General features: G+C 47.2%; 1 protein-coding gene across 2 annotated transcripts in view; it reads right to left on the bottom strand.

The window, feature by feature from the left end:
* Window positions 1–25,233, bottom strand: part of IGSF3 (immunoglobulin superfamily member 3) — a 101,915-nt gene extending 76,682 nt beyond the window's left edge. The window contains exon 1 of one of the 2 annotated variants that reach the window (XM_054067962.1): window positions 24,446–24,678. In XM_054067962.1, coding sequence (XP_053923937.1) covers window positions 24,446–24,485 — 40 coding nt within the window. In that variant the 5' untranslated portion in view covers window positions 24,486–24,678. Of the gene's footprint in view, window positions 1–24,445 lie in introns of both variants that reach the window. The other variant, XM_054067958.1, reaches the window with a different exon arrangement.
* Between the last annotated feature and the right edge of the window lie 541 nt (window positions 25,234–25,774).

Raw genomic sequence — 25,774 nt, forward strand, 5'->3', positions numbered from 1 at the left:
ATCTTTATCTCCTACAGATGAGAGCTATTGTCTCCAGCTGCCCTTTTGAGCTAAAGGCAGGCAAAACAACAGCCAGGCTGTGCTCAAGGAAGGCTTCTGCTGGTTACCCATCTCCCAGGCCCTATCTGGGAGACAGGAGGTGCGTAGGGGAAAGAGGAGATAGTCACAAGAGGGGACGGTGCAGCTGGATGATTAGACTCAAGGTCACGTAGCAAGGGGACCAAGTAGGACCCACACACCAGCAGATGCCCAGTCCCTGCACCTCCCCTATGCCAGCCTCCCCAGCAGGCTCCAAGACCATGGCCAATGTCATGTGAAGCAGCTCTGAAAGACAGGTGAAAAAAGGAGAAACACAATATCAGAGCGACCAGGCCATTCATGCCTCCCTTGTCATATCACAAATGGGACTTTAATGCCTCTCCATCCAACCTACAGGCAAGAAAGGAGTATCAAGCATCTCTGCCAGCCAGGCATCTCAAGCAGAAGTGCTGTAGCTCAGCTTTTAAGTATACCTTGTTTTTGCAAAATCTGCACCCTCTCTGCAACATCAGTTGACTAGACCAAGATCTGACCTTTCCATGGGGAGACATGCAGAGCTCAGGTGTTCTTGACACAACTGGTGCCTGATTTGAAAGACTCTGAAGATTCCCCATTTCAGAAAGTGTCAAACACTCACTCTTTGGGAAGATGGTGGACCTTCACATCCCTTTCAGAAGAACAGGCATGCAAAATCATATATGAGAACGTTGATTCAAGGCTTATAACAAGGGATAATGAGTGTAATGAAAGAAAGGATAGCTGTGCACACAGAAACTCTGCCACAGCACTGACACATCAAAAGAATAAATAAAAATTAGTGAAAGAGTGACGAGGAACCTCTTGCACAAACACATTCCCATCTCTGAGAGTGTGGGATACACCGCACCCAAAAGCTCCACAGCAAGTTGTATCAAGCTAGCTTAGATGTCAATAATCATTTCCAGTCGACCTTTAATCTAAAGGAGAAACTTGAGTTCTTAGAAGGAATATTATTCTGAGTCTCTATTCATCAGAGAGCAATTAAAAGAAAAGTCTTTATACCTTCCCCTATCTTCCAGAAGTGTAGGGCTGACAGTGCTGAGCAGCAAATGGATTATGCAGCTTGAGGGGATGTTTCTACTCCTGCAGCTTTACAGCAGTTTTCCTTCACTTCAAAGGTCTAAAGCTGTATTTGTCAATAACTGATAATATTAATCCTAAGTTTTCTTTAACAATTACTTTGTGCTTTTGACTACAGTTATTAGAAAACATTTCCAGAGGGATCCCTCCTCTCCCTGTCCCTTGCACAAATACACAGCGCGCATTTGGATTTTTTTTGTTGTCACTATTATTTGTTCAATTTATAGGTGCTCCTGAGAAAGTGTCAGAGAAAAGCAACAATGATGACAAGCACTAGGAAGTGGCTTCTATGTAGCAGGCGAGGACTCTGGGCTGGGAAAAAAATTACTTTAAGAGGATAGTAAAGGTCTATATAAACACTCATGCCATGGAGAGGATGGTCAAGAATCAACCATTTATCATCTCTTCTAGTTTACAAACCAAGGGTAGCCACCGAAACTGGTCAAATCCAGTTTTATAACAAGTGAGGCAGTCTTGCAGCTACCCCTCGCACACTTGGAGACATGTTTGAGAAGGGATACTGTGGATATGGTAAGTTTACAAGAGTCAAAATGGGGGTGAGAAAAGTACTTTAAAGAGGACTACTAAACAGGTAGATCACATCAGGTTTGGGAGGCTCCCAAAACAAGATAAAGTCGCACAGCTCTCTGCCTACAGCTTTTTGAGACAGGATACTAAGCTCAGTAGAGGATACTTAGTCTGAACTGGTACAGCTGTCGTCACACCCCCTCACAACCTCTGTCATTGTAGGCTATACTCTTCAGCCATATGAGTCACACCTGGTCTGCAAATTATGCACTGGTTGTACTACAACAGAAGCTAAACCCAGCACCATTTCAGCTTCTTCTCTAGAAACATGTCTCTGCGCTCTGAACGTGGTTAACTGAACTGGTTCCCTCAGAATGGAAGCAGGAGCCTGTGCTCTTGTTCAGGGAAGGGAACTCGGCATAAATTCTATTTGGCGATGACAAATTAGCATCTGCAGCGGACCACAAGACCTGGTAGAAAGTCCACAGTAATGAAGACAATCTAGACACAAGTGCTAAAGAGCAGTTATGCAAGAGCGTCTACTTCCTAGCTTAAGAGATGCTCCAGGCATGTATAACCCAAGAGCAGGTGCAAGCACTGAGTGCATCACAGGCTGTGGCAACTGCTGCCCTCCTGCAGGTCTGGGGCATGAACAAGTGTGGCACAGGAGCCCAGGCTCACCACCCAACTGGCCCTTGCTCTCCAATGCACAGCACAGTCTGGTTTGAGGTGAGGCAAGTGCCAGCAGACTCTTCCTCCTGCTGTGCTCAGTGCCTTCAGCCCTGGCCAAATGCCACAGGAGACAGCAGGCATACCTGCACCCTGCTCTGACCACAGGGAGAAGAAAGGATGTCATGCCCACAACAAGGAAACTGTTTTCATCCAGTCCAAGGGCGCTGCTGCTTTATTAGCCTGCTGTTAATTCGCTGCTTCCCCCTCAACGCCCATACACTTGCAGCCTACAGCAAACATGGGCTGCAGCACTGCAGGGCATGCCACAGCATGCAGCTCATGGGCAGCATGCCACAGAGAACAGCAGGGCAGGTAGAAGCAGCCTTTAAGCTGCAGCAAGTCCCGTGTTAGCCACCTTCAAAAATTAACAAGGCTCACACGATTAATTGTAGTCCAGCAAGCAGAGCTCCCCTGCAATACATTTCTCCTGTGTTTCCATTCCCTTACTCCCGAACAGGAGCATAACGCACTGCACAGGCCTCTGCTTCAGCAAATTGCTCAGAGACGGGTACCATCCTCCAAGCTCATGCTCCGTCTTAATTCAGATTAACTTTTCAGTCCCCCTTACGCTAGGCACAATGCTTCCCAAGGGATGGCCCTTCCCCTCTCCCTTCTGTCTCCTGGAAAACATGCAGACAACTCTTGCCAAGACTAGCCCCTTAGCCCTGCTGTGGAGTTGGAGGAAAAAGCAAGGACTGATATCCAACAAAAGTGTTATGTTTCAAGAAGGCTCTTCCAAGCTCACCATTGTGTAGCCACTGAAAACAGTTCCCCAAGCATCAGTCTTATTCTTCATCTGCTGAAGACTAATGTAATCTCTATGGGAGATCCTGCCCCAACACCAAAAGGGAGACAATCTAGCAACACGCACCCGCTATCTGTGAAGTCTCCTGTTAGTGTGCACAAATCAAAATGAGGTTCGAGCTTAATTTTTGCATATACGAGCCACAGCAGGGACAATCTCTGTACACTGCAACCTGCTGCCAGATGGAAAAAACAATGCTATCAGAAGAAAACATGTGGTAACCCCCCCTTATTACTGTGAAGCCTCATTCTGGGAAAATACAGTATTTTGCTTGACGTATTTTTTGTCATGCCAATAGAGTTCACTGTACTGAAAGGCTGGCTGGAGCCACCTGCAGAACAACTCTGTCCCTATCCTCCACCCTTTTGCTTTGATGTTTAAATCATGCTACCAAGGGTGCCCGATCCCCTATCCCCCTCCTCCACTCCTGCCACCAACCCACCTATTCCAGTACATGGACAGTCCTTCCTGAACCAACTCAAAAAGCTATTCATTCCTCATTCAAATTCCTCCCACTGCTGAACCAACTAAGGATGGCTAAGTAGAGAGGTCAGCCAGGAACAATTTATACAATAATTGGTATGGAAATATCACAATCAGTAGGGAAATATCAAAGCACGGGCAAACGAGACAGGAGCCGCCAATGAAGCTCTTTGTTCTTCCAACACAACTGCTCTCACTCATCTCTGCTAGCTGCTCTGTCTCACAGCCGCTCACTTCCATGGCAGATGTTTACTGTCTTTCAAGAAAAATGTTTTCAATAAATATGAAAGAGGTGACATTTCTTTTAATCACCATAGATTGCTCTGGCCTGTGACTAGCTTCCCAAGTTCTAGCAGCAAAAGAGGTCTTGTACCTCTGCTATAATTACACATCTAGTCAGACATCCAACCCCCTCACCAAGATCAGAGCCATTTTTCATCCTTCGGTTCTTCTCAGATCTGGTCCTTATACTGACAGACGACTTCCTTACTTTCCCCAGTACGGCATTGGTATTCCACAGCTGTGTTCAATGTGATCTGCCCTTGTGATTTTTTTTTTTTTTAAGCAAACCTCATACTATATGGATGTCACATTCCTCTAACTGCTCCTCCTCTGTGTCTACAATTAGGCATATTAAAATACACTAGTTTTAACACTGCCTTAGAACAGCATATTCTTGAGCCACAGATCATCTCTATTACTGCAACCTTTAAACTTCTACAAATGCCGGAAGGATGAAGGAATAACTTATTACTCATGCTGAACACTGAGAAGACAAGAAACAATAGGCTTGGACATGAAAAGCAGAGATTCAGGTTGGATGTGGGGGCTAGACATATTTTTAACTTCCCAGCAGTGAGGAAAGCGAAGCACCAGAGAGACTGCTTTGTAAGACTTGAAGTTTCTCCCACTACAGCTCCCTCTGACAGACATTTACCTTCTTCAGGAATATACCACAGGTGGAGATGAACCTGTCTTGGGGATGTACATGAGATTTCCCTGCTCTTACAGTACTATCATACTTGATCATCCCATCAGAAAGAGGTTTAAGGTTACTTGGCTGCACTAAATTCTGAAAGCAGTCTTTAACCTACTATAGCTTTACTTTGAAAAGTGACGGAGCCAAGTGTCCAGAAGCCAGACAGACATGCTTGTGATTAGAGAAAAGAGCATATTAACTCTTATTAACAAAAGGGAGGAGGATGGCAGGGCAGCCGTTCTTCAGACGGGTCCCCGAGCCCAGCATCTCATGATGCTCAGCCTCCTTACTTCACACCAGCTTTAAAGCTGGTGGAACAAGGCGTAGCTGATGCAAAAGGTGAATAACAATATGTGCTCATGTACACAGGACAGACTGAGATGACTGTCCTGATAGTTCAGATTCATCATCCAATAACTGTTGGAGCAAAAATACCTTTGTGCAACACACCTACTGCTTATAGTTTGACTATCTTCCTGCAAATATGCCTAGAAAAAGAGTTCCTTATAATCTATAATCCTCGTATTCCCCAAAGGAGATTCCAGTTTTGACTAACGCCACAGAATGGCAGAGAGCTCCAGTAGCACCACAGGCTCTTTTTTGTTATTAACAGAGACCATTCTGTGAATCTCTTTAATCAACTATTTGTCTTCCTCCAAGGTCAGAACTGAACCTTCCCAGCCCTTTTCCAATTCTCAGATCAGCATGTTCTTCATATACTGTACCATCGCTAGCGTTATCATTACGCAAAAAATACACAAGCAGAGGCTCCCTGGCAAATTATATCAGGAATACGCAAGCAAGAAGTGTTTAGTTGCCCGTGTACTACTTCTAACTTGCATTGCTCCTTGTGTCTTATCCTCAGGAGTTTCTTCTTTCCTACAGCCCTCTGAATACATGCTCTAATAACTTATATTACTACTGCTGGTTTCAGGTCTGGTTATGCACTACAATACACAGCAGCATTTACAGCGGCCTGCTTGAATGCCCAAGGCAATTCCTACTTTTACATTTTCAAATGAAAAGTAGTGACGGCTTCATTACTGCCTTCCCAGCCCAAGCTTTGAAGCTGTAACCACAGGTACTCCACTGTAAGATTTAGTGTAGACCTGTACAAAAATTGAAGTCTCCCAAGATTTCTATGTGTGCTTTTCCTTCTGTTCTTTTAGCTCTTAAAAATACATGTAAGGACACACCATTTACCCTAGTGCCTCTAGTACTGCTACCAGACTTCTAAAAGATTCAGCATTCTCATGCTAGTACCAAAGCTATGGAGCATCAACAGACATCTCAGATCGCTGCACTCTTAGCTGGTATGTGTTCCCAACCAATCAAAAGGAGGAGGGGAAATGAAATTGTTCGACCAACAACGCTAGGCAGGAAATTTCTGACATAGTTCATTATGCCCTGCAGCCTCTGTATTTCTTTTTATTATCGTTCTTTAGTCTTCAGGTCCTACATGCTCAACAGCCAGGGTCACTCTTAGAATTGTCAAATGCTATTCCCTGCGTGATCACTCACTCTCAGACAATAAGAAACTTCATTTTGTTTCAGTCAATAATGTTTTAATGTCGCTCCTTTTTCATTTTCCTGCATACTCTGCAATCCCTCCTAATATTGAACAACCGAATGCCTGTATTATTGCTGTAATTCACCTCATAATATCAGAGATGCTTAAAATACTCTCCCAGGAGAGAAGAGCATGGAGTCCCAAATCTCACCTTCACATCTTCCTTGCTAAAAGAAAACAGCATTTACTACCCAGTCTTTCACTAAAGGAATTCCCTCTCTTTCATGAATAGGTCTCTCAAAATACTTCTGATCCATGGAAAGCTTGGTTCCTTATCTTCCCTCAGACTTGCTTTTCCTGAGGAAAGCAAAGCTTCTTACTCTCTCTATCTGCAACAAACGGAGGAAGAGAGCAAACACAAGTACTCCCCTTCACCTCCATTGTTTTGGCCTACCTTTCCATACTCCCAGAAGCTGCTTATTTGGCTCCCTTCCCCTTGCTTCTAGTGACTCAAGGTCTTCCCTTGCTTTAGCAAGGATGATATTTAGGTGTTCAGGACCTTGACTTTCCCTAGGACCTTTACTTGCATGCTTGTTCAGCTTTGAAAAGCTGATGGCAAGCTGCACTGCTGCACACCTCTCCCTGTCTCCCAAAGCACACGTCTTCCACTAGCATTCCAGCTTTATCCTTAGGCACGTGCTCGGCTCCCCACCTCCTTTTGAGCACACAGTCTGTAAGACAGGCAAAGCAAAAGGGTATGAAGTGCAATATCTAGAAATGAATGCAGCCACCAGCAACCTCTCCCGCTTCCTTCTGGCATGCTAAAGAAACAATTGTGCTCCTCAGTCACAGCCATTAGCATGTGAGGGCATCCAATTTGCAATGCAAAGCTGCCATCTTGTACATCTTCAGCAGAAAGAGCTTTCAGGTAAACAACAAATTAAGTTATCCCCAAAATCAAGTGTATTGGCTAAAAGCATGCATTTCTCAAACAATTTTCCCACCCCACACATTAAGGATCACAAGAATACAAAGCACGGCTGTACAACAGTAGACAGTTTCCATTTCCCCCCTAAATTCTTCTGTTTTCTTGTCTGTTCACTAAGAACTAGCAAGATGCTGCCTCTCAAAACCCCTGCGATTCACTTAGACACCATCCCTGAAAAAAGAGACACAGATCCAGGGAGATTCTTCAGCTACCTGCTGCCTTTTATTGCTAATTAAGATGTCAGAATTCATACACTGTAGTTTATTAGTTTGACATGCTACAGGCACTATCAGCAGTTGTCACCAAATTACCAAGGCTCCCATTTCAAATGGGAGGACAGGTGCTTTCCTCTATTTGGAAAGGAGAGAAAGAAAAAAAGAAAGATGCAGAAGCACTTACATTACTATTGCTTCCAGTCTGGGAGGGAGCAAAGTACAACCGCTCCCTCTATGCTCATTCGTAACAATACTATTACCAATGAATAAGAAGGACAATCAAATGCAATTCCCCTCCCTGGGGAGGATCGACCCCATATACCACGGGGGACTGATCTGCTGGAAAGCACAAGGAAATGCTTTCTGTGCATTTTTTTTTTTTTAAATAAACTGAAGAGTGACTGTACACTGGCACAGGCTGCCCAGAGAGGCTGTAGAGCCTCCATCCCTGGAGATACTCAAAAGACATCTGGATATGATATTGAACAGCCCTGCTTGAGCAGGGTGCTTGGACTAGATAACCTCCAGAGGTTCCTTCCAACCTCAACCATTCTCACGAAGGACACTCCAACAGGATTCCACCTGCTGCTGCCGTAGGGCCTTATTTACCCTAGTTCAGCACCAAGCACATACTGTGCCAGCTCCTCTACAGAGAAAACAGTGGCAAAACCACCCTCATCCCCAGACATTAAATTTTGAAATATGGTTTCACAATGCAGTGAAGCTGATCTAGCTACTAGCTACATGGAAAAAAAAAAAAAAAGCAGTCTTGCTTTCTCACTTGCTTTACTCTTATCAACATACAGACTGCTCTCCTTTTGCTTGACCCTCCTATTGAGCTGAAAGAAGACTGACCCAAGGGAAGATTTATTTCTTTCTACTAAGACGGCAAGAACAATTTTCTTTGGGGTTCAGGGATGGGGGCCAAATAACCCTTTTCATTAGCAGCTGGGACACTCCACCAGCTCAGCCATACTGTGGAACAGCATCTTAAGACAGGGGTGGCAGATGAGTTCAGGGAGGCCATGGAGCATCAGAGGGGTGAGGTAGTGCGAGAGAAGTGCTGTGGTATTTCTCTGCTGGGAGATCCTGATGTCTCTAACAAGCCTTGTGGCAAAGCATCAAGTGAAGCAGTGATGCAGGTGCTTGCTGCACGCTACTCCCAAGCACATGGAAGAAAATAAAAGGGCTCCAAGCAATCATTTTTTGCACACAGCCCTGAAAGCAAGAGACTTAATGAAGCTTAGCTTCCTACACCATCAGGAGGGAAGCTGTCTCCGAGACTAATGATTTGACTGCAAGCTTCAGCTGGAGCTTTTCCTACAGCTGGCACAGTCATTTGGACGTACTGTTAGAGCCTTTGAAGAAGAGAGTCTCCTGCAGACCCACTGCTACCCGCTGCCCCCACCCTCTCCAGCTTGGCTACCTACTCTTCACAGGACTTGCCGGAACTCATTTATCTCCAAGCTCTCTACTCCCACAAAATTTGCGTGAAATTGGCCAAAGGGGTTGCCAGGTTATTCAGGAAGGGGCAGCAGACGAGGCAGAATGATGAGATAAGCCACCTTTCCCTGAGAACCCAGCCTGAGCAAAACCAAGGAGAGGCAGAGGCTGGGAATCAAAAACCACGGAAAGGGAAAAAGTGCTAGAAAAGACAAGGTAGAATAAGGCTAAGAAGGGCTTTTAAAGGGAAGACAAGCATCTTGCATTTGGCAGGGTAGAGGAGGAAGAACTAATTTGACAGTTCAAGGGAATGAGCAAACAACAAAAAAAGCTGAACAAATTTCAGAGGCAAAGATGGATAGGAAGTGCCGCAGCTTACACTTCTTAAGCAGAAAACCTCAGGTGCATGCATGTACATATAGGTATACACCAGAGACAGAGGTCAAGATTTTAATTTGAACAGAAGTATGAAATTCCAACATCAGCAGAAAGAGGTCAGTCCAATTTTTATTAGTGCATAAAACTAGCAAGAGAAAGGGACTGTAGGAAGAGGTAGACAGCACCACATAACAGGCCCCTAAAAGCCCCAGAAAACGCAAACCCTGCAGCTGGGCAGGGTATGCTCATGAGGATGTAAGAAAAGCTCTGTCAGAAAGGCAGGAAAAAGAAAAAAAACAACAGGACTCTGAGGAAACCATTCCAGAAAGAGAACAAAACTGGTTATCGCAAGGGCAATTGCTAAGGCAAGGAAGGTAATGCTGGATCACGACTGAGATGTAAAGCAATGGGGGCTATTAAGAAAACCCTTGCAAAGTAAATCACAGAGACAGACTAAACAGGCAGAGAGCTGGGAGGCAAGAGCTCCAGACAGAGCATCCCATGGGGCTTGCAGAGGACAGAGCAGCTGCTGAAGGAGGAGGGGATAAAGCAGCTTTGCATTGAGGGAGAGAGGCTATGAGTAGGAAAGCAAATGACAGAGATAACAGAAAATGAGCTAGGACCCTTAAGGCAAGCAAAAGGGTTAGAAAATCTACCTTTGTGAAAAGCATGGAGAAGACAATCGGCACAGGGCAAACCACCAGCTAAAGGCAAGACCTTATTTGTATGCTAGTCCTCTTTGTGAAATCACTAAAGTTCGAGGAGCAAATCAGAAGGTGGAGAAGGGGCTATCCAGGCTCAGGGGTGAAGTATCATTAGTGGCATTCAGTAAAGCAGAAGTTAAAGCGTTTATGAGGAACAAAGTAGAGAAGAGTGCTCTATGAGGTGGTGAGGTCGGTGCAGTCGGGGGATTCATGCCAGTGGCGTGCCACTGCATGACAGCAGGAGCAGAGGCAGCAGATGGTGGGGCCAGGAGACAGGAGAGAGGGCGGAAAAAGTCTCCCAGGGGCTGGGGGCAGATGCCACTGGATTGGTGGTGTAAACAGCTATGGGACACAGAGACCCCGAAGGGGGAGAGCAGTGTTGGCTGAAAACCAAGACAAGCAAAAGCCTGGCTGGCAAGCCAGATAACTCAACACAGTACGGGTGACCGAGGCACAGGGAGGACTAACCTATAGCACTAATTCTGGACTAACCAATAGCATTCACTGAATGAGAGGGGCCCCACCGTTCAGCATCACAAGAACTACACATGAGAGATGCAATGGAGAAAGGGACCTGCCCTTAATGACCGCAAGTCTCACTTGATGTATGGAGTCTGGAAAAAGCTGTAAGTTGGATTTTTTTGGGATTACAGCATCAGCTCAACAACACCACACCTCCGGCACAAGTCCAAACCCCCTCCTGCCTCTTAGAGCAATACATCTCGGCACCCGTGCATGGCTTGAGAGATGCTCTAAAAGTGATACACCCTGACCTCAGCAAGAGCAGACTTGCCCCTTCATAGGGCTGCAGGTTTATCTGAAGATCTGGGAAAAGGCACAGTCATGGTTTCTAGACACAGAACAAATGTCCCAGGGTGACTAAACAGCATTTGTCATTAAATAAAATATCTTTCCCCATCAACTGAGCAAAGGGGGTGTGGAGAGGCAAACCCTTCCTCTATCGATACACTACACTGTGTGTCCTCCTGCCTACACTCCCCAAAGAGCAGACGTAAGTAGAAGTTTTGATCTTCAGCTACTTACTTAGCAGAGCCTAGTCCCCTCTGATCAGGGAGTTAAGGAAAGGCTTACATAGCTACCAGGGAGGGAGGCTTTTTATTTATCTGATTTCAACATGCCGAAGTTATCAGACTCTAGAGGAATTCAATTAATGAGAATAAAACTCTTGTTTGATGCAAGTCTGGAAGGGTGTTGGTTTTTTTTTTCTCTAAATAGCTGTGCCCCAGAGATTTTACACTGATTATAAGCCTTAACAGCAACTGACTGATGCAAGTTGAACAGATATAGCAACCACACCAAAATGCTGTGCAGGCTCCAGACCTGCTGGGGAATGACAGAACTGGAGGAGATCAGCACAAGGCCAGGGAGAAGGGAGGAAGGAAGAGGGAAGGAGGGGGAGGAGGGCTAGGAAGCTGGGAAGAGCAAGCCCAAAGGAGCTGCTGATACCATTCCACCCCCTTGTTTTACTGCAGCAGACTGCAAGAGGTGCATGTTGACACTGGTTGCGCTTCAGCACCTACTAGTACAGTCGCACCACGGCAGCTATGAAATACCACTTCCAGACATGGAGGCAAAATTAGGTGTCCTTCATGAGCTTACAAGGCAAGGCTGGGGCATCACTGGTATGTGGCTGTTTCTGGTAAACATCTCAAAACACACAAAAGCCACCCTAGCACTCAAAGCTGCAGCCATCCCAGACTGGGGAGGTGTTCCCAGGCTCACCACAGCCACCTGCTTCTCCTTCCTTTCCATGGCATCCCTTGTGTCTTCCTGTGAGGAGAGAGGACAACCCAAGGTGGCAGTAGGAATGAAGAGATCGCAGCGCATACTGCCCCAGGTTTCCCTCTCAGGCCACGCCACAAGGGAGAAGGCACTGAGTTTTACCCACTTGGGACAGAGTACTGCCATGTGGGCAAGGGGCACTGGTGGCCCTGACACAGCTCCCACACTTTCTGCAGCAAGGAGCTGGGCCCAGGAGGGGACGTGGCATGGTCTACCACCACTACCCCCCACACCTAGGTGGGAAGGGGGTCACAGCCACAGCACAGCAACCATTCATGCACTCTGTGCCAACCACAGCCCGCTCTTCAGACCCTTCCCCAAATGGCTTTGGGCCTTGTGGCGGTGATTTGCAGCCAGAGACGGTAGCACTGAAATAAATTTTGCAAGGCCGCATTTGCACCCATGATGGAGTAATAAAGTCAGCTGTCTGCTCAGCTGTGCCCATGCTGAATGGGTGACCCAGGCCGCCAAGGCACAGGGCAGGCGGCTGGCTGTGCTGTTGCAGGTGCCATCCTTCAAGGGCTGTCTGTGAGTGTGCAAGGTAGCATCCTTGCCACAAGGGTCTGCCCAAGCGTGCACAGCTGCAGGGACACGGGGATCAAGTATGTCAGGTGGCAAGACAAAACCAGAGCCACCAAAACCACTGCTGCAACAGAGACTGGGGCTGTGTGCTTGTAGTTTCACTTAAAAAATTAACATTTCCCACGCCACTAAAACACACGCAAAGCGTGACCCCCAATATCACTCCCCAACCACTGCGCAGGAGCCAAAAAGGAGAAAATATCGGCAGCGACCACCCAAAAGCAGTGACCAATCAAAGCAGCAACCACACAGAGGAGGTCAGGCTGCCACGCTGCACCTGCTCCAGCCTTGCTGAGCTGCTGCTGGGGCCAAACCCTCTCGCTCACTGCCACCCAGTGAAGTGCTGTGAATCGGACACAATCCATATCCCGAGACGGGATCAAGGGGCTCCAGCAAGCCTGGGGGACAACCCCAGCATGTTAGTACAGCAACAGGTCACACCTGGTCTCGGGTTAGCCACTGGCACCGTGGAAATAAGTGGAACAAGGAACTCTGATGACAATATAGGCTTTGGAGAATCTTACTCTGATAATCCTCTCCTAAGGTTGGCTGGCTGACTTTAAAGAGAACACGAGGAGGAACACTACAAATCACTGAACTGACGGGAACCAAACAGAGGGTGCAAAACTCTTCTCATGCAAATGTTTTTTTTAAAATGCTGCCATGAAGATATGTACGGCATGGCTGCCAGCTTTCAGGCAGCTCTTGTCCTAAGAGATTTATCCAATGTTTATTCAATGCACATTTCACTAAAACCCGCATTCTTATATCCAGCCAGGAGACCAAACAAACATCCATAATTTCCTCTGACACCACCTAACTACACTGCTCTGACAATAACAACCAGAGTCATCCAGTACCATCACATGCCAAAAAGCAAAGAAACTCCAGCACCCTTAATGAATCCCTTCAACACAGCGAGCGAGTGAAAGGATGGAATCATAGGCTGAACCAGCCAGAACTCATCAGCTGGTCAGGACAGCACCAAGAATAACCCCCTGGCTCCATACTCGTGAAAGACACGTAGGTATTTCTATAGTCTACACAGGCAGAAACCTCAGCAACTCCTCCTCCTCTTCCGTAAGGGAGATTCAAGACATTTGAGGTTTAACAGCTGCAACAAACAGTCTCCTCTTATGAGAGAAAATATTCAGGAACAAGATAACAAGAGACACAGTTACTGAAACAGGATAAAAACACAGAAAAAGCCTCTGGGGTCTAAGCACTGCCCTAATGACTGCAGACTGCTACTGAGAAAATCTGAATTCAAGTATACAGCTCTCATCACCACTTGCAGATCAAATGAAATGGCAACATGCAAATCTTGCTGCCTGCAAGAGAGGTAATCTAAGTTACCATTTGTGAGCAACCTGCTAGCAATGCCACGGTTCCTGCAAACACACAGAAATAAAAATCTGCAAATTCCCTTGATCTCGCATTCATTCCCCAGTAGATTACTGTGCTTAACCCAGACATTACTACTTTTCTGGTTTGGGGAGTTGAGGACATGGTCTTCATTACGCTTTAAATGGCAAGGGAATATATTCTTTATTCAAATTTGATTGCAGATACGGGAGATGGGTTAAAAAATAGGTTAGAAGGAAAATACTGCCAATATGCTTCTTTAAAATAGTTTTAAGAACAGTATTTTATTTATTTCATAGCCAAGAGATACGGCAAATTCTATAAAGCCAACTCAACATTAGCAAACGCATTTTGCCTGTACACGTGAAAAGAACACAGATGCTAAACCCATTATATAGGCAGTGAAGTGTCATCAGAGCAAAGATAGTAAAAATAGCAAAGTTATCTGTGAGATGACTAAGCAAATGGATTTTCAAAAATACGCTTTCAAATACGACATCTTTTTCTTAGAGCTGCATGCATCTGTTTAGCTTCGTTAATTTCTCAAATCTTTCTTTTGATAATTTATTTTTGGCCTCCTGTTAGCATACTTCCCCAGAAGCCTCGCTTCACCCTACCCACACTCAAGACTCATATCCATGTACAGAGAACGATATAAAAACTGATGCTGATCACCACAGCACTTCTAGGATCACATATTGGAAAACTGAATTCCTGCTGTTTCTCGCCCCGGTTTCTACCCCTTCCTCATCATCTCCATCCACCTCAGGGGTCTTCATCGCTCCACTGACAACTTCCAGGGCAGTCAAACTCTCCCTTCTCACATCACTCTTGCTTCCAGCACTTTGTAGGCAAGAAATGGCCCACCTCCTTTCCAGGTCATTGTCATTGCCTGGAGAAAGAGGGTAGATGTTGCCACCTCAGCAACAGCAATAGTTAGAAGAAGCAGGAGCAGCAAAGCCATGTACTGTTCCAATAGCCGGGGGTGGGAGTTGCATCCCCCAGCACCTCTCCATCTCACATGTGCTGCCAGTGGCCAGGCTTAGAGGCAGATGGTCTTGGCTACAGCTGTGCTGCTCTGCACATCTCCCTCTCTTCCACCAACACCCAGATGTCTTTATAAAGGAAATTACCCTTTCCCCAGATTATATCTCTTTAGAGGCTTAGCTGGCCTCCACACAGCAGCAATCGCTGGTAGTCTGCATTTCCGAAGTAACAACGGTAGTCAGTGCTTGGCCAAACCTCCCAAATCAGTGCCCTGTCATGCAAAAGCCCTGCATATGGCTCCTCTTTGGCTTTTCCTCATGGAGGGATGGGTACCTGCTGGTACTCTAAAAAGCCAGCTCCTGCTGCTTGCCCCGACCTTTGCTGGGAGCCCAGACCTCCTCCTCCAGGAGCAGTGCACAAAGTCTTGGCCAAACAGGTTTCCAAGGCTCAAACACACTACACCAAGATCATTAGGATGCTTTTAGTAAGGTATCCCAGTGGATCCACCAGAGCAGCTATTAGGTATTCGATGCACAATACATCTTCACTTGCACTCAACCCTCTCATTCCTACATTCTCTCCCAAAACAAGCCAGCCAAAAGACAGCAACAAGCTGAACTACACAGCTTTGTGACCCAGATGAGAGCCAGAAGAAGCAGGGTGGCATGAGCCCAGCGTGGGCAGGCCTCCAAGAAGAGGCAGCAAACCTCCCCAAAGCACAGCCCCATGAGCCCTTGACTGCCTTATGCCACCCCACACAGCTCACAGTGGCCTCAGATAGCATGGCCACACAATAACCCCCCACCCCAGGAGGAAACCAGCCTCCCTCCCACCACACATTCACTGCCATTTTCTCCCCTACAAAGGTTGAAAAGTCAGCCTGAGCACCAGGGCCAGGCACAAAGTGCTGCCCTTCCTTCACGTGGTGGTCGCAGCACAGCAAGGGTTCCCTGCCACGCTCCCTGAGAGCACCCAGACCAAAACAAAACAACGGCCCACCCATGCACACAGCAACTGGCAAGTCTTCAAACTTTACTTCTGCTAAGTTATTCCATTTAAAATATAAATGCGATGATCTCCCATGACTTTCCCCACAACGGAAGAGGAAGCTTCGTCGGAAGCAAGTTTTTAGCCTCAACTCTCCCATCTTCAGCAGTGGAAGGAGGTACACTTCCAAGCTCACCATGGGAAAGCTCTCACTATGGAGGAGAAAGCAGCTAATCTGGCGCGGCAGAAGGTTCCACTGCAGGCACAAGTGAAAAAATCAAGAACAGCGGATGGTATGCAAAAGCAGCAGAAACAAAGATGAACAAAACAAAACAAGGCATCTCAGGTAAGACTTAAAGACATGAAAGAATGCAGACAGGATCCCTCTATACCCTAATGATAATAGCAGTACATAAGAACACTTCTTACATTTAAGTAAGGTGAAGGGGGTGGGAGAAAGCAAATTGTGATGGAAAAAGGAAGGTGTTTTGATATCTACACATGAAGATGAGAAGGCAGAATTACACCCAGCTTGCAGCATTTCAGACTCTGCACAACCTCTCTCCTTCTGCAGCACAGGCATCCAAGGCTGCTCACAGGCAGGGCACCTGAAGCTGATCTCGTTCAAGTCTGCCTTACTTACAGAAGAAAGGAGCAAGTGCTTGGTGACTTAAAGCACTTGGCAGCTACACACTCTGGATTAGATTTAACTGCTGACTGCCTCATGGCATGGGACTGATTAGATATAACAGCTCCTTGCATGCTAGTGACCCATAGATTAACTGTGTTGCTGACGGCTGGAATGAATCGCAGCAGCTCCAAGTAATAGTCACATGGGCTATGCCCCACAAGCATAGCAGAGTGGCAAGGAGATGCTGGTCCCATTCATAGAGGATAAGCAAGAGAGCTCACGCAGGTAAGTAATACCACAGAGCTCAAAGTAAAAATCAATTTTCTTCTTTTCCCAACACCAAGAGTGAAATCAATCAGGGCATAACAATCTCTTCCATGCTACACTCCCAGCATGTATAAGAAAAAACCCAGCCTTGCTTGCTTAACAACAGCAAGCAAAACCTCATCCCTAACACCATACTTTTATCCCATGTCACCTTTTAAGGCACTCTCTCTTCTTTAAGGAACCCAGAGCAGAGGCAAAGCAACTTGCCTACAGTTACATCACAAGTCAGAAGAAAGACACGGAATTTACATGCTGTGACTCCTGCTGTAGGCGCCGGATAACACTGCAGGCATAAAGGTCAAACCCTTCAGCAGGAGCTCTTAAGATATTGTCTGCAGGCCACAGGCAGTCAGCAAAAAGCTGGGAGATGGCACAATGCCAGTGCAGTTCTCTTGGTATCCATGTCCTTCATTGCAAATTGCCCTAGCACCTGGCAGGGCAGTTAAACAATGATCCCCTGCAAGATGGTACGAACATCCCTCCTCTGTAATGGGATTAGAGTAGGAAGACACGGTATAGGAACCTCCAGCAGAGGAAAGCACAACTTGACAGTATATTCACGAGGAGAGAGAAGCAGAGGACCAGGGATTGTATAAGGAGGGAGGGAGCAGAAAGCGCTGAGCCAGGGAGATGAAATGATATGGTGAGGTGGGCAGAGCACTTTGAAAGCACACCGGAGATAAACGCATTCGGATAATTGCTTAGAAGGGAATAAATATTAGTAAGTACTATAATTACCTCGAACACTTTACAAAGCTGTAAGAAGAAACATGACTAGAAGAAAGGCTGGCACACACATTCATTGTGAGCTCCATTTCAAACTTGCAAGAAAGAACCAACAAGGCCTGACACCCAGGTTGGTAATTTCAGCCTGGCAGCCAGCCACAGCCCTTTGGCTAGATCCTAGGTACTGGATAACTTGAGTTAATAAGTGCCAGATTCCAGCAGCCAGGTTTTCCAGAGTAAAGAGCTTCTAGGACTACTTCTGACAACAAGCACCTGCCTTCTCCTGTGGCTCTTGCTCCAGCTCCAGCTTCAGAGAGATTTAAAGGAAACTGGGAAGATTCCTGTGTCCCTGGTGATGATGCTGAACGGAAGCAAAAAGATTCATCTAAGTAGTCAAAACTGTAATTCATCTAAGCAGCCATATCTGGATACTCACACTGTAATGAAAGATCAGAGCCCTTGTTTCCCTCAGAGGCCAACAAAACCTTTTTTTTTTTTTTTTTTTTTTTTTGTGGGGCTCATTTTCATGCCTCTATTTCTATGAAGGCTTTGGAAACCATCCACTTCACAAAGTAGCCTGGGTCAGTGCTGGGCTCCTCTTAGAAAGAGAGCAGACATTTAGCACTACAGAATCTGCAGAAAAATATATCTACCTCACTCTGCACTCACTGCTCCCTTTAACAAGCTTATGAACTTCCATACAAAGCCGAAAAGCCATAAAAGTGACAGCGTGCCTCAGGCAGAGAAACCAGGGATACAGCATGGCAAGAAAAAACACCAAGAAAGCAATCAACCCCACCCTCCAAAGAAACCCAGATGCATGTTCTATTCCCCTGTAAATACAATGATTCCAGAGGGGAACGCATCTGCTGGAAGCAGAGCTATCCACTTTTGTTTGCCGAGGAAAGAACACCTGGTAAACTACACCAATTCCAGATTCATGCCACTGGTTAAAACAAAACAGAACTTAGTAGTAATGCCACAACAGCTGTTGAGCAACATCACCACCAAGGATGACATCAGACCCCCATTAGATGTTTTGCGAAGGCCAGAAAAACAAAACCCAGAATACCAAAAAAAATCAAACCAAAAAAAAGTGTAACATTAGTGTAACACCCCAGAGTGCTAAGGGCCGTGCAGCTGCCTTGTCTGTTGCCCTGCGGCACACAGAGCTGGATCCCAATGGTTTCTGCCATCCCAATAGGGTCAGCTTTGTCGCCAGAAACTTCATAGGAATATACTTATTCTTGCACTTTAGTGGCAGCCTCAGCCGTTCCTGACTGGCAAAAGTCCTACGGCTGCCAAGATCAGAAGAGATGGGAGAAGTGCTAGATGATGTTTTGAGTCCCAGATAAAATCAAAACCTTGGTAGGAAAGGAGGAGTCAGTCAACAGGGGTGGTAAGTACATTGCTCAGAAATATGAGAACATACATACGTGGATGTTCACTATTTCAGTTTCTTTTGTACTCGTGAGTACTTTTGACGCTTTAAAAGCTATGTGTGTGGTGGAAGGCCTGACATTTGGTAAGATCCATCCTCCAGAGCCTGTTCTCATCTATTTTTCTTATCATTTGGGTTATTCACCTTCCTTCTCCTCCTAGTGCTTTCACTTGGCTCACATTTTCCGTATTCCTCCACATAACAGTGGGACATCTTCTCCTTCCCTGTGGAACACTGACCAACAAGAGCAGGAAATGGACCTGGAAACACCAAGAAACCACCATGGTTCAGAGTAAAATCAGGTAGAAAAAGCCATAGGAGGGTACAGACAGTGGCTTCAGTCAGAAACTTCAGAATAAACACTACACAGAGCAGAGCAGGCATCCTCTGTCAGGAGGAGGTAACAGTTAAGAGAGTGGCTGCAGTGGACCTGCTTAACCGATCCAGCAGAGCCAAGCAACTGATTGCACAGCCCAGACCCGTGCTACGCAGGTCCTGGTGCATGAACCACAAACCAGGATAATCAGTCAAATGAATCCACTATGCCCTCCAGCCACCTGCCTTCCCAGCACCTCTGCTCCCCTTGGGCCCTCATAAACATCTGCAGGACCATGTGAAAAACGGATCTACTTTCAAATCAGGCAATCCTCTCCATTCCCTCTATGTATTTACTGGTCTTGCTGAGTTAGTTTTAAGATCAAGCAAGTCCGTCCATGTTCAGATCAACCAGTTCCTCACATGAGCATCTTGTCATGCACCCTCCCCTCCCCACGGTGGGCAGGAGCCAGCCTGAAGTAACTGCTTTCAGGAGCAGCCTTGCTCTCAGCATTCGTGCAGGTACTATTCAGAAACAGTGCGTCTCGAGTGTCAAAGCCTCTCCCTTGTCAAGAAAAGCTTCCCATCACTTAGCTAGGGTGGTTTGATTTTATACTCACGTTAAATTGCTTATTGAAATGTGACTTTAGCAGCAGCTAGAAAGGTAAGATTTCCTCTTGTCTTGTTGCCATTTGTTAATTAAACCTCATAATGACAAAAAGCTTACTAACTTATATTATTGGAAACATCTTTTTAGTATGCTGGGGGAGACAGGGTGAGCAACAGGTCAGAGCTGGAAATAGCATATATGCATGCAGACATCCTAGACCCACTGGAGGCAGCTGCAGACCCAATTTCTTTGTCTTGCAATTTCATCAAACGCCACTTTGTCAGAAAAGGCTTCATTTTAGCCTCTCTGCAACTGGTAAGAAACGAATGCTAAAGGCCTGCTAACATTTGACCAGAGAACTATTTTTAAAACAGTTTAGTATGACTAGGAAAGATATGCCAATATAAAAACGGAGTCAAAACCAATTTAGCAGGTTATCATTAAAGAGTATTTAGCAACTTAAAAGCCAGAGGCAAACCAAAATGCTGCAGTTTTCCAGTCACTGGCTGGAGGCCCTAAACATCCTTCATACCAGTAGACAAGTCAAATCATGAGCAGATGAACCCTAGCAACAAGAAGAAAACCCAATTGTGCTTGAAAAGCTTCCTTTCAGGCAATTTTTATTGTGCTCTAAGTTTCTGGGCAGGGTCTGCAGTTTGCTAACTGCCAGATAGTGAGGAGTACTCTCCCAGGTTATAGAACTCCGAGTCATCAGTTAAGCCAACGAAAATACCTCTGGCTTCATACTAGACTGTATAATCTTTAGGTCAATGGCTGAATCCATGACTGATTTTGTAGGGCTAAGAAAGAAGTCAAGAGAAACAAAGAGGAAAGAACTTTCTGTTAAAAGTTTAAAAAATAAAAGCAGTTTCCTGGTCCAAAAAATTCAATAAGCCTCCCAACACAGAAGTGATGCTCTTCCTATGACCCTTTCTCCCCCGCACCCCTCCCTGTGGTCTGCAGCGCTGTTTATTCTGCCTTTCAGTTTATATAATGGGTCTGGTAAAAGTGTTCCAAGTACACATTCGATTTACAATAAAACCTGCCTTAATAAAGACATCTAACTTGACGGAAGGTCAACTAAAAGAGGACAATTCGCATAAACCAAAACCTCCAGTGTAAATAAACAGGATTTGCAGGAGCCTCAGGATGTCAGGCTGTCTGGCCAAGACTGCAGGGAGAGAGTCTCCCTGCGAAGAAATACATTTAGGGATATATAAGAGTGGAGCCTGCCAGCCCGGCACCAATGGTCGCAGCAGCTTCCCACCACACTCGGGAAACCCAGAGAGCTGGCTAAATCATATGCAGAAATGAGGCAACAGCCAGGGCCACCTGCAGAAGCCCTGTCAAACACACTGCCCAAAAGCAGCAGAGCCACAGCCCACCCCGGCACACTCAGGATCAGTTCAAGTCCAGTGCCACACATCACGGTGACCCAGAAGCAGCAAACACAGAGGTAAGGGCAACACAATCTGCTTGCAAAACAAAGCTTGTGGCAGAGGACTTCAGGCGGACACAGATGGAGAAAGGACAATCTTGGCCACTGTTGCTAACAATGAATCGAGAGCAGATGAGGCGCAAGTAACATTCCTGGGCCACTAGCTTCAGTAAACAAAAACAATCCCAAACCCCATGTGTGCAAATACCCACTCTGCCCTTTTCTCTGCCTGTTCTCCTCCAGCCAAGCAGCTTTCAGCTCTATCACATCGAGGCTTGTATGGCAGCCACTGAGCCCCTCAACCCCTGCATCCAGGCAGGCAGCAGAAGAAGAGGAGGGTTGACAGCAGAACACTTGAGCAGCATTCAACCGCACACCACTGCTCCTCAGCCAGCACCCATTCCTCGACAGGAGACAGGCCTTTAAGAGCATCCCTTCTTTCTCCAAGAGTCGACTCTGCGTCATTGTTTCCCTCCAACACGCCATATACAAGTGAGCTGCAGTTTCGAGATCTTACCAAGGCTCTACTCCCCTCTAGGAATCGCAAATAAATCACCAATTACTATGCATGAATAGAGAGAGGAAAAGGGTAATGAGCCTATGTACATATATACATATGCAATGTTTGAACACAAAGAGCTGTAAATTGCATTCACAGGTGGTATTCTGGAGACTACAGGAGACTCAAAAGAAGAACTATTCATAAACCAGTCACCGACATGAATGAATTCACCATTCCCCAGAAGCCTATTGTGTTTCCTATATATTACACTATAAATATGAGGAGTATCAGACTTTGCATCCCTGCAAAAAAGAAGGTAAATCTTGCAACTACACATCGGATTAGCACTGGCTGGCACAAGTATTAATGGTCTCATCGGTGCATGAGGATTATTTACAGCACTTGCTCTATTTTCCCATTTTGTACTTGCTGTGATGGAGTGCCACTTGTTTAAAGAACCCTGTAACAAACACTGAAGCAAGAGGGGAAAAACCAGCAGAGTTCTACAAATGTAACACCCACGTGCCAGATGTGAGTTTTCAAACCCTGGTTTTGCAGTTACTTGGATTCTCGTAGCTAGTTAATGCTTGCTAATGCATTAAATCATGCATCGACTCTTTCCATAACCACGCTCCTCCTTCAACAATTCTAATGAGTTTGCAAATGGGCAAGGAAAAATTGAGTAGCATTTCTTTTTCCTGCATACGCAACCCATAGTACCTTATCCACATATTCTAGCATTAACATTACTTGTTTGGAAAGCAACAGTCCTTTCCCAGGCAGCTAGAGACTTGCTTTATGAAATAGGGCTTTTTATACCAGCTTCTTCCCCACTAAGTCAAATGATGTCTGAGTCCTACAAGCAGCAACCTAAAGCCCTTCTGTTCAACTCTGAGGCATGGTCACACATCCCTGGCTTTGTTAAAACCAGCAGCTGGGCCAATGCAGATGAAGGTGAAAAACACCAAAAGAAAACTGACTCCAAGGATATGCATGGTAGGCTTCCTATCACTGAAGCCAGCCTCACTTTTAATGCAGGGAGGCCAGCGCAGTATTTTTACAAACTAGGCACATCCATAGGATGTAGGGAACTCTGAAAAGCAACAGATTCTCCAGGTGACAGAAGACACCTCGCAGCTCATCTCCCGGTGAGGGCGAAGGCACGCTATATCCAGTTTTAGGTCAAATTCAGAAAGCCAGTTCCTGCAAGCAGAGAGCTGGGGCAGCTTTGGCAGCTGGCCAGGCGCCGGGTTAACCCCGATGTGATCTGTACAGTGCAGACTTAGCGGGTCCCACTTCTATACCAACGGGGGAAGCCTTTGGCAAGACTATGCCCTCTGCTGCTACACTGCAGCATCAAGCTTTGTGCGCTTCAGAGCGGTGCGCAAGCAACCAAGGGTTTGCTCGCTCCATATTAGGAAGACTTAATCCAGAATGGTGTTATTGTTCTTCAACTGGAGAGACTGAGTGTGCGAAGCCAAGGCAGCAAGCGATTGCTGCTTGTCTACTACACCCATCTTGTGAGCTACAACAGACTGCCTGTATTCATGGAAGAAAGTCACCCTGGATAAACCTAGCTTCAAGATGGCTTTTTTCAGGGAACCCAAGGAAGAAAGATAGTGATTAAAGGAAGTTTGAACTTTCTCCAAAACCATTTCAAAGTGTCATGTCTCTTTCTCTTTCCTGAAGACAGACAGGGAGCATGAAAAACCACACACACACACACACACAAATCACAGACATGGAAGCATGACTGCAATTCAAGTAAAGATGTTTCCAAATAGGCAGAGCAGGTATGTGACAATTCTCAAGACAGTAAAATTGTCAGCCGTGCTGCTTCTTCCCTCGACAGCATTAATGCCAGCAGAAAAATCTTACCAATGAAAAGGCAAATCAAAACAACTCTGAGGTTGCTCTGTACATATACAGGCAGAAAGCAGCACGAGGATGCTGTGCTGTATTTTCCACAAATGTTCCTACCGACTCATCAGTACTAAGCCAGGCACATGGGCTGCCACAAAAAAATAAAAAAAAAAAAAAAAAAAGCATAAGAGGCATTTCAATGTTTTGTGCCCCGCTTTTCCCGATTTTGCAGGAAGGACTCTTGCATTACTACAGCATCTCTCTCACCCAGCAGTGGGGTCCCAAAGGACTTCAGAGAATCGTGTACCCTTCTCCTCTGGGCAGGTACTTGTGGGATGCGACAAAAGACACACGTTTAATGGTTCGCGGGATACAAAACGAAAAGAGAAGGGACTACAGAAGGAGTTCGGAGAGACAGCACAAAGCAATCGAATCGCATTTCGCGACAGCAGGGACTGCCTTCCGTCTACATCTCAACGCGCTCTTCGAGAACCAAGAAGAAGACTTTGTTTCCGCAGCCTGCCTGAACCCCGGGCGTTTTCTCTGCCTTCATTGTGCAAGGCTCCACACCGACCCGTCAAACTCCCTGCCCGTAGGAGTCCCCTGCGAGCCCGGCACGGAGCAGCCCCTGCCGGCCGCTCCACTGACCGGCGCCCGGCGGAGGTGCCCGTCCCTCCGCTCCCACCTCTCCCACGCCCCGGAGGATGCTCACGAGGCTGCCGCAGGCGAAACCCACGCAGGATAAAGATTTATTTCATATAGATAGATAGATAAATATCGAAGAGCACACGCGCGTACACCTCCCCCCTCCCTCCCTCCCACCTCCCCCATCGCAGCGACAACTCCCGGGGGAAGGCGCCGCTCATCTCCGGCCTCCCGGGAGGTAGGACACCCACCGGGGGTCCCGACCCGCCCGAGGGCAGCCCCGTCCCGGCCGGCACTCACCGAGGAGGAGGAGCAGGGAGCCCAGCGGCGGGGTCCGCATGGCTGCGGGGCACGGGGCGGCGGCGGCGGCTGCCCTTACCTCCCGCCTCGGGGCGCCGCGGGGCACCGGCTCCCGGGGCAGGCGTCGCGCCGGGCCCGGCGGCACAAAGGGAAAGCGGCGGGGCCGGCACGGGGAGGCGCCAAGGCGGGCGGGGGCATCGCCCCCGCAGCGGGGCGGCCGCGCCTCCCCTCCCCGCCCGCTCCCCGCTCAGCTCCGCTCCCCGCCGGCCCCGGGAGGCGCGGGGGAAGCGGCCGAGGCGTGGGAAAAAAAAAAGACGGGGAGGGGTGGGTGGAGGTGTGTGTGTGCGTGCACGGAGCACCCAGAGAGTGTGTGTGGACGAAGCAGGAAGAGCGAGTGTATGTGCACGGAACAGCGAGAGTGTGTGTGTGGACGAAGCAGCGAGTGTATGTGTGTGTGCACGAAGTTGCAAGTGTGTGTGCACGAAGCAGCAAGTAAAAATGCAAGCGTGTGTGTGTGCAAAAACCAGCGAGTGTGTGTATGCACGAAGCAGCGAAAGAAAGAGCGAGTGTGTCTGTGTGTGCACGAAGCAGGAAGAGAGTGTGTGTGTGTGCACGAAACAGCAGGAAAAAGCGTGTGTGTGCACGAAGCAGGAAGAGTGAGTGTGAGTGATTGAGCGTGTGCGCGCGAAGCAGCAAGAGAAATAACCCCCAGCCCGCAAGTTCCAAAGCTAATCGCGGCGCCGCGTCCTCCCGGTTGGCGCCGGTGCCGCGGGGTGCCCGGCGCTGGCTCCGCGCCGCCAAGCTCCTCCCCCCGGCCCGCCCCGGCGGAGAGGAGGGCGGCCGGGACGGGCGAGGAGGGGGGAATGTTGGGGGGAGGTTGCGGTGTGGGGTAGGGGGGGAGAGGGTGAAGCTGGGGTGGTAGTAGAGCGCGGGGGTAAACCGAGTTCCTTTGTTTTAAGCGAAAAAAAATAAGGGCGTTCCAAGGAAACCGGTCTTCTTGGGAAATGGCATAAATGCCCCTTCTGGTTCCCGTGCAAACCAAACAGCTGGGCTCTCTTAAGTTTTGACCAGCTCAACCAACTCTAGTTCTGACCAACTCGTGACTGTACCGCTGCTGAGACCTGAATCTGGAGCTGGTACTAATGCCAGGCTGCCAGATGTGAGCCCTCCCCGCTGCCGCGCTTGGGATGCTGCCCGGGCAATCAACACTATCGTGTCAACGCCAGCAATGCATCTATCAAAAGTACATCCAGGAAACGCTGAAATGCATAATTATGGCAACACTGGGGACTGGGGGTTACATTGTTTGTAAATAAAAAATGAATAAGA

Source organism: Cuculus canorus, chromosome 1 (genome assembly GCF_017976375.1).
Source record: "Cuculus canorus isolate bCucCan1 chromosome 1, bCucCan1.pri, whole genome shotgun sequence".
Taxonomy (NCBI): Eukaryota; Metazoa; Chordata; class Aves; order Cuculiformes; family Cuculidae; genus Cuculus; species Cuculus canorus.